Below are 12,820 nucleotides of genomic sequence, written 5' to 3' on the forward strand. Positions count from 1 at the left end.
TCATGTGGACTTTACTTTGAAAATTGCAGCTCGGAACGTTTGATGTGACTTTAATTTTGAATTGAAGCCAGCACAAAAAAGAAAAAAAGAAAGAAAAAAAAGCTGACGCGTGGATTTCAGCTTCACTCCCACCCGGACGAGTGTGAAAATTAATGTTTCATTAAAATATTAACCAGGTCGTTCGCTTTATTTTGAAATCTCCTGCACAAGATCTCATTTCCTGCTGTTCAGCTCAGGTTGTTCGGGCAAACCTGGTCACGTGGTAGAAAGTGGCAAGAGGACGGGATCATTTATCAAAGTTTAAGGTTATATGTGTGACTTTGTCCTCAGGGAGATTCCCCTTCCTCCTCCTCCTCCTCTTTACCTGCACGATAAGTCAACACCTTCAGTCGTGGAGAGGATGTCCAACCTGCCGGATGTTCCTGCTCCGCGTAAATTCCACTGGATCCAAGAAGGAAGCGAGGACACGTTTAGCGGCTTGGAGTTCAGAAGTTTAGTTCTGGTTTCGTCCGATGAGAAGATTTCAAAGTGTTAAAGACACAAAGAAGAAACATGTTTTCCTTCCTGCGCTCAGGTGAGTTTTCCCTTTGGATTGTTTCCTCGTGCAGCACAGGTGATGATGCCTGGAGATCTACACAGACACAAATTAAAGGATATTATAGTGACAGATTTATCGTGTCACAGAGTTCATATTAACCTAGTCGTGTTTATTGGGTTTATCGTTTCCTGTTGTATAAAGTTACACTATCACAGGAACTTGTTAGGTAATTATACCCCCTTAACTGCCCTCATTAAATTTACAGTATTGATGCGAGCTGCAGTTAAATCAGTAAAGTAACCCGTGTGTTATATTATACAATTCTAAATGACTCTATAATAAAAGTAATTGTCCATCTGTGGAAGTTTAATTGTACCAATATTATTTAGAAATGTGTGATGAGCGCTGTAAACAGAAAATATGTGCGTAAAATACTGATACTTATAAATGTGTGATTACAGGCTTCTTTTCTGATGTGATTTCAAATAAAATGCTTAATCATTTAAAAAGCATGCTGTTATGAATAAAAACTGTAACTATTGAGCTGAATGAGCAACAAAAGCAATGTAACATTATTTTTGGGGGGCTCAGGCTTTTATTAGAGGTACACGGTGGGTGTCTGCATCTGTTAGCCTGTAAGACTGGAAAGTGTCTGATTGAGAGAAGCTTCATTTTTCAGCATGACAGTGATCCCAAACACACTGTCAGTGCAGTAAAGTCATACCTGCACAGAAAAGTATACAGTGGAAGTCTATCAGTCATGGATTGGCCTCCCCAGAGCCTGGACCCCGACATTATAGAAGCATTATAGGGACATCTGGACAGAGGACAGAAGAAAAAATGAGCCAACATCCAAAGTAGAGCTTCGAAAGTCCTTCCAGAGGCCTGGAGAACTAACCCCGAAGACTGGTCACACCAAATATCGACTTTCAAGCTCGTTATAATTGTACAAACTCTGTTTTTTATCTTATATTGCACATGTTTCAATAAATCTTTGCACCTTTTTCACATTTTGCAAGAAAAATTTAAAAACTGAGGCGTGACTCAAGACGTTTGCACAGCACCGCACATGTCTTTTGAAGTATTAGAATACATAATACATACACATATGAGAGAACTGAGTGGAGCCCCGACTACACATTTGTACATAGTTTCTCATAGTTTTCTGTGTGTGAAGGATTTGATTCTGTGTATGTACTCTGATTACATAAATCACTTTAATCCCAGTATAATTACCTGTTTGCTTCCAGGCAGAAACCCCGCTCCTGAGCAGATCCACATTACCTCGCTACCTCCCAGTATTCCCACAGACCAGGAGCCAGAGCAAGCTGAAGGACAAGGTGAGGATGTTTATCCTGTACACAGCGTTTTTTTTAAGGACTCATCACATTTTTATGAAATACATGAAACCTTTCAGCCAGACTCACTCAGCGACATGGAGCGCTACAGGAAGCCGTTACAGCGTCGTGACAACAAAACACAAATCTGCTCCGTGTCGGGGGAAGTGAAGCATCAGCTCCTCTTTTCCCCTAAAAGCAGAACAAACTGTTGACTTTTATCGTATTATTAATTCATCTCTGTTCAACCAAGACTCGAACTTTGCTTTCCCTTTCCAGGCGTTAACAACTTGCCTCCAAATAGATTTCTCAACAAATTTGTGTACAAGTGAATTAATTTGAGTCCTCTGATTTTTTTTTATTTTGCATCTTTTTTCAATTAAAATATGGAGACCATTAAATTACTAGCTTGCAGTATTTCTGTCTCCTTTTGGAGTCTCATTTCACAGCTGACCAGGGTTATGGTGGTGCATCTTCCACAGACATGCATCTTAGGTTACCTGATTCTAAATTGGACGTAGGTGTAAATGATGGTTGTCTCTGTGCTGTGGAAACCTCTCCTAGATATACAGTGGGGCAAAAAAGTATTTAGTTAGCCACCGATTGTGCAAGTTCCCCCACTTAAAATGATGACAGAGGTCAGTAATTTGCACCAGAGGTACACTTCAACTGTGAGAGACAGAATGTGGAAAAAAAAAATCCATGAATTCACATGGTAGGATTTGTAAAGAATTTATTCGTAAATCAGGGTGGAAAATAAGTATTTGGTCACCTCAAACAAGGAAAATCTCTGGCTCTCACAGACCTGTAACGTCTTCTGTAAGAAGCTTTTCTGTCCCCCACTCGTTACCTGTATGAATGCCACCTGTTTGAACTCATCATCTGTATAAAAGACACCTGTCCACAGCCTCAAACAGTCAGACTCCAAACTCCGCCATGGCCAAGACCAAAGAGCTTTCGAAGGACACCAGGAAAAGTATTGTAGACCTGCACCAGACTGGGAAGAGTGAATCTACAATAGGCAAGCAGCTTGGTGTGAAAAAATCAACTGTGGGAGCAATCATCAGAAAATGGAAGACATACAAGACCACTGATAATCTCCCTCGATCTGGGGCTCCACGCAAGATCTCATCCCGTGGGGTCAAAATGATCATGAGAACGGTGAGCAAAGATCCCAGAACCACACGGGGGGACCTGGTGAATGACCTGCAGAGAGCTGGGACCAAAGTAACAAAGGTCACCATCAGTAACACACTACAACGGCAGGGAATCAAATCCCGCAGTGCCAGACGTGTTCCGCTGCTGAAGCCAGTGCATGTCCAGGCCCGTCTGAAGTTTGCCAGAGAGCACATGGATGATACAGCAGAGGATTGGGAGAATGTCATGTGGTCAGATGAAACCAAAGTAGAACTTTTTGGTATAAACTCAACTCGTCATGTTTGGAGGACGAGGAATACTGAGTTGCATCCCAAGAACACCATACCTACTGTGAAGCATGGGGGTGGAAACATCATGCTATGGGGCTGTTTTTCTGCCAAGGGGACAGGACGACTGATCCGTGTTAAGGACAGAATGAATGGGGCCATGTATCGTGAGATTTTGAGCCAAAACCTCCTTCCATCAGTGAGAACTTTGAAGATGAAACGAGGCTGGGTCTTCCAACATGACAATGATCCAAAACACACCGCCCGGGCAACAAAGGAGTGGCTCCGTAAGAAGCATTTGAAAGTCCTGGAGTGGCCTAGCCAGTCTCCAGACCTCAACCCCATAGAAAATCTGTGGCGGGAGTTGAAAGTCCGTGTTGCTCGGCGACAGCCCCAAAACATCACTGCTCTCGAGAAGATCTGCATGGAGGAATGGGCCAAAATACCAGCTACTGTGTGTGCAAACCTGGTAAAGACCTATAGTAAACGTTTGACCTCTGTTATTGCCAACAAAGGTTATGTTACAAAGTATTGAGTTGTATTTTTGTTATTGACCAAATACTTATTTTCCACCCTGATTTACGAATAAATTCTTTACAAATCCTACCATGTGGATTCATGGATTTTTCTTTCACATTCTGTCTCTCACAGTTGAAGTGTACCTCTGGTGCAAATTACTGACCTTTCTCATCATTTTAGGTGGGGGAACTTGCACAATCGGTGGCTGACTAAATACTTTTTTGCCCCACTGTACCTTCCCTCTTCCGTATGAGATCTGGGATAGGCTCAAACACTCCTGAATAAGCTTAGGAAAAAGGGATGGATGCCTGTATTAGACCAGTGATTCCCATAGACTGTATATAAAGATGGACATAGCCACTGTGACAGTGGTTAGTGACATCTTGTTATGAAGCACGGAGCTTAACATGTCTGCCGTCTGTCATATTTTGAAAAAAGGCGTAACAAGCAAGGGCGGGGTGGATCTGACAGCCTGACAGGTTTATCCTCCTTCCTGACTTGAAGAGTGGCCACATATTTTCTAAATACCTTTTAAACCTTTGTAAATACTTTTGTAAATAGTCAACGGTGCAATAGACTCAATACTTGAAATGTGCAATTCACTTGTATTTTTATTTTTATTCCTATTTATTCTATTTATCCCCTTCGTATATTTTATTTATATTGTCTCTGTATTTATATATATGTGTGTGTGTATAACTCTAACTTCTGTCGGTGCTGTGCTTTTTTGGAAATCGAATTTCCCAGAGGAACCCACCCGAGGGATTAATAAAGTTCTATCTTATCTTATCTTATCTTATCTTATCTTATCTTATCTTAAACAAACAACTGAACACATAAAGTCACCAGTAAAGTATTTACTGAGGCCTGTTTTCCCCACAGGCATCTATACAACTTAAAGGCTTTTTGCACCCTGCTGGACAAAAGAATACATGTTTAAGGCGCCTTCAGATTAGCTTTTTACCCTTTTTTTTAACTTTATCTTCGATACTTTGCACACACTCAGTCCCCAGTCCTTTGTGCTGCTCCCAGATGGTGGGAATTATAAGACTGTACCAAATCAACAACCCCGACTGACAGCAGGAAGGAAATATGATCACTTTTTTCCTGTGGCACAGACCGCAACTAAACACCGGTGCAGACGACCGTCCACCTAAAGAAGAGAGGGAGTTGGTACAGACCAAAGTGACAGCTCCCTGTCTTCTGGCTCCAGCTGGACTGAGGATGTCAACAGCCTTCAGCTCAAGTGTGTCACCCGCCTGGAAAAGCTGGTTAAAGTTAGCACGATCCCAGGCTAAAGAGACAAACTGCAAACCAAATGTGTGCTCTGAGAGACACCTGGTCTGCTCAGTGTCTCGTGAGACCATGAAGGCAGGACGTACACCGGTTGAGTGGGGACACTTGTTAGATGTCAGGCTAGATCTGTCAGCGCAGAGGTGTGCGCACTTTAAAGACGTGAATTAAAACAGTGCTGAATTATGCTAAATATATGCTAGACATAGTAGAGAATAACCGGTCCTTGTTTTAAAAACAAGATTTTTTTTTAAGGAAAAAGTTGAAAACTTCTGTTTTCTTTACAATTGGAGAAAATTTGTTACAGTTTATAACTAAAAGTTTGTTTGCAAACTCAAGTGGAGCGTCCACAGTTGAAGTAGACTTAAATCATATATGATGGTCTATGGACCAGTTCTGGCCCTGGGGCAGTTTTTCGCCCATGATCTCCATGTTAAAAGAAGAAGAAGGCCGTGAACCGAGGATATATCAGCAGACGTACGTTTTTTATTTGTTTTTGTAAAGGTGTGCCTTGAAATTTTGGCTTGCCCTTTGGTGTGCCCTGGGCAAGAGCATTTTGAGAAAACTGCTGGATTGAAAGTCTTTAAAAAGTACAAAACAATAAAGAAGACGTTGCGATGTGATCAAGAGCTCCTGAGCGGTGATTGTTGGTCACCTGCTGATTGAAGGTAAAGAGAGAAAAACCTGGATCTGAGTGTTTCTTCTGCTTGACTCAGAGAAGTTCCTCAGGCCGTGAAACGCTGCACTGCATTTGTAGTTAATGCACTTCTCAAAGGGCATTTCCACTCATAAACATATATTGGCTGTTGCTTATTTTGGGCTGGACAGTATTGCTTAAAATGCCATCAGGATAGATGTCTAAATATCATTCAATATAAATATTTACAATGATAAATGTCAGCATGTTGTTGATTTTTTTCCTGGCAGTTTCCTGCCGAGGATTAGGCTGATGCTGGTCGACTCATGGGGATCGGTAATGTTCCACTCGCTGCTGTTATAGGATGTGAAATAGTCTCAGTTTATGCTGTTCTGATGTTTGTCACATTGGAAAAAGCCCCGAAAAACCTCTCCTGAAGTAATGACAAGTTCTTATGAATTATAAGCTTAAAATTGATCAGCTCTTTGCTGAATATTTGAGTTTTTGTTCTTATTTTATTTATTTTAAATTATGATAATGATTTTATAACTTTTCTCTTGGATGTTTGAGCTTCACTGTGTATAAGGATTCAGGCAGAAAACTCAGGATCTTCTGCCGAAAGCTTTTCTGAGCTCAAACAAAATTTTACTTTAAGCTGCAAAGCTGTGAGCAGGATTTATGTCATGGCTGGTCTTGGAAGTCACTCCTGGTCCAACGGGCAACTTAAACTGGGTTAATGTGTTTTAGAAGCATTAAGACACTTTAACTTTACACAATGTTCTTGATATGAAGAAGAACAAGTTCTGAATGTATTCGTGCTCAGCCATAATTGCAGCTCGTCTGCTCAGATAAGACTGATGCAGCTCATGTTCCTGATAGCAGAGACATTGCTGGCTCAGATTAAGAGACTAAAACAGGAGAAACCTGCTGTAAACAAAAGCCTTCACATGACCTGGACCCCTGAAGGCTTCAAAAAACAGGAGGAACAGGGAGGAGGCATAACCCATCACGTGTTCTGGCTGAAAAGTGAAAAGGCGGAAAGTCATTTTGCTAGAAAGTTGAAAATAGTTCTACAAAAAAAAGGGCAGCAGACTAAGAAGTAAATGTCAGAACGGATTATTTTATCAGGGGTTTTATCATTTTTATTGCTTAATTGATGAAAGGATGTTATTAAACAACTAGAAAGCCCAGGATGGATATCTAGCAGACGGTGACGTGTCCAACATCAGTTAAAGTTGGATTTTCAACCAAGACCAGACATTTAGAAAAGACAGTCAGTTAGCCATATTTTTTTAATATTAAAAACTTCTTTACACCACTGCGTTCTCTCTACATGTGAAGCATTGTCTCATGGAGTGTTGCATGATGAGCTTATTTGTTTAAGCCTCTAAACCTACCATTTCCACCTGCTAAGTCAACACAGTGATGCACTGTAACTCTGACGCCTCTGAGCAAGAGATGCCCGTCCTTAAAGTTTGGAGAAGTGTGGCACTTTCCAAGCAGATTTAGACACACGTAATTTATTCTTTGTCTTTTCGTTGACCTTAAAACCTTTTAACCATAACTTGATGTTGTCTAATAAAATATTCTTCAACAAGTTTTCGCTGTTTGGGATGAGCTGTGTGGAGATCTGCACGCGGACAGTGGAAACGTAGACCTGAGCCTAAACTAAAGACTCTAATGTTGACTTTCCAGCTCATAAAGTCATGTTTTTAAAGGATTTTAAATAAGTGTTTGCTGGGTGTGAGATTACTGTTTAAAGCAGAGTATTTTTTATTGTATCTTCAGTTATGTGTTTGGGGCCCTGTAATCTCAGCAGACACATGGTTATAGTTAATAGATGTTTGGATGGACGATAGACTTTATCTGTTTAAAGGATAGGATTTACAGAAAACGCAGAGGAAACAGAATAAAAGAAAGGAGACAAAACACATCTGACTGAACGTGGCAGCATTATTACCTGCACCTCTGACAGCAGTTAAACTTTGGTTTATATGAAAGTTTAAAACAAAACTGCATTCTCAACAAGCTAAAAGATAAACATGGAACTAGGGCTGTTCGATATAACGATGTATATCGATGACGATATAAAAACATCTATCGTTTCATCTTACGCTATCGTTTGTTTCGTGGTGTCGCAAAATAAACTGTTTGCGGCAATGTTTTTTTCATCGTTCTGATGGTCACTGTAGTGGCTATATTAATTTCTTAAAGTTCTCTCTTTGTCTTATATTTAATATAACCACACTACTGACGGACAAGCGCCTTTTTTATGCGTTGTCGTTAGCAACAGCGACGGTAACACCTTCGCGTGTCCGCTTGTTTATGTTCCACATAAACCTTTCACAATAAAGCTCAAGATCCTGTTGAGACCTTTCAAAATAAACTGAATCACGTGAAAGAGCAGACTCAAACGTTAGAACAGGCTTTTCCGCAAGTCGAGCTGCCCGAGATTCACAGAATTTACAGAAAATTAAAAAATTTTGTGATTTATATCGTTATCGGGACGATAGAATTCTTATATCGGGATATGAGATTTTGGTCATATCGCACAGCCCTACCTGGAACACATTATGTTATTATACTATAAGCTTCGCATTTTTATGTATATATCAGTTGTTTTCCTACCCGTCTGCCTGCCTAACATGCTGTTTGTGTGTTGTTGACCTGTGTAAAGTTCACTTTTCTACTTTCTTACGATGCTTTTGTCATTATGTTGGTGTTAAATTTCAGCGGATGACGTGGTTGAAGAGAAAGGGGTGATCCAGACCACATACACTCACAGAGTACACTCCACACCCTCGGTCTTCCTCCAGAATCACAATGATGAGCCTGTTTCCAGCACTTACCTTGATGAGAAAGTCCCTGTCCCTGAGGAGGACGGCGAGGTAAATCAACCCTGGATTACATATGCAAACCTGAGTTAAATCAAGATTTGATGTTATTAGTGGTGCAACTTTTGTTTCCCCCTGCCACAGAGGTGGATAAGTCTCCGCAAGCTCTGGGCCTTCACCGGCCCGGGGTTTCTGATGAGCATAGCCTACCTGGATCCAGGTAACATCGAGTCTGACCTGCAGTCAGGTGCCAAAGCTGGCTTCAAGGTAACTGAGATCATGCTTGGTTTGTGTTTTGGTTGATTAAGAGTTAGCTTATGTCAGAGAAAGTTAAACTGAAGTCATTTTTATTTGCAATTATGATAATTATTTGGTAATTAACTATTTTTCCACTATACTTCCCAAATTATTTTGTACAAGCAGCAGTTTTGTCCCCAAATATCTAAGTTATAACAACACAGGACCAAGAAAGGCAACAAATTCAAAAAACGTTGATTACTTGGTTACTAAAATTAAAAAGAAATGCAGCCTTAGTTAAAAAACAAAGTTAAACATATCTAATATTTACAGTGGGAACCTTTTGTTTTAAAATATCTGCTCATTTTAATTTTTTTGCCGGCAGCAAACTTCAATAAAGTTGAGACAGGGGCTGCTTCACCTCTTCTTCACACTCTGTTAGTGTTATTGAAAGCATGAGTTTCTATCATTTTGAAATAAAAAATATCTTCCTGTTCTTGCTTGAGGTAAAATTTGATTTGCTCAACAGTTTCTGGCCTTGTTTATTGTTTAGTCTTTTACTGTCTTCCAAATGTTTTCAGTGGGTAACAGGTCTGAGTGAGTGTACTGCAAATACAGACTGATGGGTCGCACGTCTTGCTTTTTTAAACTTGGCTATGTCACCATGGTAACCTATGCTGAACACATCAACTGGTCCAGAGCAGGTTACGTTCGGATTTCGGTTTAAATTTGTCTGAAAGTGCCACATTCACTAATTCTTTTCTCTAAATTTCTTTTTAACATTTAATCTGTTGAGAAGTACCTCACAAAGTTATACCAGCACCAACTGTGCGTCACATGTATGGATGAGGAATGTGCATAAATATGATTTTCAGCTTGGTCCTAATCAGATGCCCAGTGTTGGAGTTGTAGCAAACACAACATGCATTAGATTAAAAAAGAATCACTGTGTTTGTAGGCTGTTTATCACCAAGCTGATTTAGTCAATGAAATTCACTCCACACTCATCCGACAACTAAACCAAAGTGGTTTTCTCCATCATCGCGCTTTGGGCCAAGTCAGATTTTAAGTTTCTAACTTTGCAGCTGTCGTGTTAGAAATAAACAGCAGCACTGCAGTGAAAGCTTGAGTATTCACAATATTAGTTGCAGATTTATTTGCAGCACCAGTGGCATGTTTAACCTCTCATATTATTTATAAATTTCTATCTCCTGGTGTAGGCAGCAATGAAATAGGTAGCTCTCAATGACAACATTTTGTGCAGAAGAAGACTTTAATGACGTGCCGTGTTTCCACTTTTCTGTGAGCGTGCACAGTCTTTGTCTTTCCAAGCTAATACAAAGAATGTCTGGCTATATTGAACTTCCTTTCAAGAGCGTTAGCAAGCCCGTTTAGCGCTCAGACTCAGATTATGGAGCATTGCTGCTGGTAAATGTGCAGAACAGACAAAGCCTTTACCTAAATCATCATGTGTTGCTCTGCAACCTGTAGATACCTTTCAGCATTAATGGTTGCTCCGGTTATGTCATTTGTTCTTTTGCATTTCAGCAATATTTCTTGAAAGACAAGTCCGACTTTGAAATTCACCAGTCCCACAGCACTGCAGGTCAAAGTTTAACAAAAGTGTCCTTTGCCCTTAAACAGGTGGAAACATTCCTGAACTTCGGAGTCGCATCATTTAAACTGAGTGAATGTTTACTGAGACTGGTGTAAGAGTGACCGGGCCCTAAGCCTTAATCCTGACCGTCAGTCTTGAGGTATGCAGGGCTTTTAAAGGTTGTGAGCCTCAGCCAATCACAGCGACAAGGCTGCAGCACAGTCACAGAAAAGCAGTGCTCAAGAGTCTCGTAGCGGCTCAGTAATGTGAGGATTAATTATTGTTAATTAAGACAAAGTTAATCTGTTTAACATTTTTCAACAACAATAAAATTCACATTGCTTCTCATAAAATAACATAAAAAGCTTTGAATAAAACTAAATGCAACATAAGACTGTGTAAAAGCACATTAGAAAGAAATTGGTTCAAGAATTAATTGGTTTTAATAAAAGGCAGTGGCAAACAAAAAGTCTTCAGTCTTAGTTTACCAGAACACAGAGTTACTCCTGCTTTATGTGAGTTTGTTCCAGACATGTGGAGCAAAAAGCCTGAAAGCTGCTGCTTCTATGTTTAGTTTTATCTCTGAGGACAGAAAGCAGACCTGTACTGGGAGACCTGAGGGGTCAATACGCAGCAGACCAGACATGTAAAACATGCTGGCTTATAAACCGTTCTGTGCTTTATAAACCAGCAGCAGCAGTCTTTTCAAACAAACATTGAACACATGTGCTGAGAAGAAGTGTTAATTGATTTAATTCAGATAAGGCGATCAAAATATGTTTGTTTGACAGGAAAAAAAGAAAGAAAGACATAAACAGATTATATTCAGAGTTCTAAAATGAAATAAGAATATAGATGAAGAGTAAAGCATCATCTCCGTCATGGGGGAGGCAGAGGGAGTGCGAGACATAAGAATAAAACTGCATTTCCTTTATCGTTTTTAGGTTTTCCACCAAAGAAAGAAGTATGTCGCAACAGGGGAAGTAGAAGCAGATGGTAAAAAAGGGGTACGGGACTCGTGAAAGTTCACGTCAGGTTAATGTGGCCGCAAAACAACAGTCTCTTTTCACAGAAAACGCGCTCACACTGACTGAAAAGCAGAGGCGCTTCATAAAATGCAAAGGTTCCAGTTTTCTATATGCGCAAATCTGTTTCTGTCAGAGGGCCACAACTTAAGATAAAGAAGTCAAGCTGGGCTTAGACGTACTTTATTTATCCCAAAGGTTGATAACTTGCTTTGTTACAGAAGATAAAACATTGACACAACCAGTAACAACATATAAAAATAGCTCAATAACAGACAGTAGTGCCAAAAAATAGAATTACTTTCAAGTAAAATACAGTTGACTATAATCTAAAAGAAATTTATATAAGCTGCATCGCTCCAAAAAGTAAGTGGGCCCTTGATCATCGGTGTAACACAAAGTCCGTTACACTTCAGGGCTATATTAGTGTGCAGTCAGGAACATAAACCACTGAATCAGTTTATGCTTCCTAACTGAAGTTTAACCGTTTTTTGTCTTTTTTTTTGAGCAGTGTAAAATGGCTCAATAACACACAATAAAACAAAAATAAAGCGGAAATTCTAAAAATAGGATACTAAAGGTAGTAGAAGGAAAGGTATGAGGTTTAGTTTTACAGAGTTGAGTAAGTGTAATAGTTAAAAACAGAGTCTTGGGAATAAATTAATGTCAGTGCTGTCACAAAGCCAAAGCAAACGTGGTTTTATGTGTGTCTGTGTGCATAACAGAGCAGAACTTTCAGAGCATGTTCACACCTATAGTTCGTTTACTCTGGTCTGAATCAGTCGATGAGTTTGTAAACTTGTTGCTTTTCCTTGTGGTTTAGTTTGTTTTCACACAGAGAAAAATCCAAATGAACTCCAAGCTAACCGAAATGAGTCACGAACAAACCACATAAGAATATTCGGTCTGCTTATCGGCCAGATGTGTCTGGGGCGGGAACAACAAAAGTAAATACAGGAAGCAGGTGCCGTGTTCTGGACTATCAGGGAACACGGAGAATTTAGGTTTGTTTCACAGCTAGCTGCCAGCCCGTACAGATCCTTGCACGTCTACCTTGCTGCATCTCTGGATACAAGACAAGCTTGCAATGTACCCATGGTAGTTGGTTCAGATCACGTTCACAGGATAAACAAACCGTTCTGAAGTTCGTGTGGAACCGTACCAAGACCCGAGGCGATCTCAGTACGGTTGTTTTGGTGTGCGATTGTTGTGTTCACATCTGCACAAACGAACCGCACCAAGAGGGAAAACAAACCAGTTTGATTTAAACTGATGAAACACGGCAGCTGTGAAAACAGCCTTAGACAAAAGATAAGAACCACTGATTCAAACAACCTCAAACTACACGTACTCGAGCAACAACTCGCTGGGTTTCAAGC

At 40.2% G+C, this 12,820-nt stretch overlaps 1 protein-coding gene across 1 annotated transcript in view; it reads left to right on the plus strand.

Annotated features, from left to right (window-relative positions):
- Nucleotides 1-222: 222 nt before the first annotated feature.
- The window catches only part of LOC113012914 (natural resistance-associated macrophage protein 2-like), a 29,767-nt gene continuing 17,169 nt past the window's right edge, over nucleotides 223-12,820 (plus strand). The window contains exons 1-4 of the mRNA XM_026153354.2: nucleotides 223-574; nucleotides 1,789-1,878; nucleotides 8,482-8,636; nucleotides 8,727-8,849. Coding sequence (XP_026009139.1) covers nucleotides 553-574; nucleotides 1,789-1,878; nucleotides 8,482-8,636; nucleotides 8,727-8,849 — 390 coding nt within the window. The 5' untranslated portion in view covers nucleotides 223-552. The remainder of the gene's footprint in view (nucleotides 575-1,788; nucleotides 1,879-8,481; nucleotides 8,637-8,726; nucleotides 8,850-12,820) is intronic.

Source organism: Astatotilapia calliptera, chromosome 20 (genome assembly GCF_964374335.1).
Source record: "Astatotilapia calliptera chromosome 20, fAstCal68.1, whole genome shotgun sequence".
In the NCBI taxonomy this organism is placed as follows: Eukaryota; Metazoa; Chordata; class Actinopteri; order Cichliformes; family Cichlidae; genus Astatotilapia; species Astatotilapia calliptera.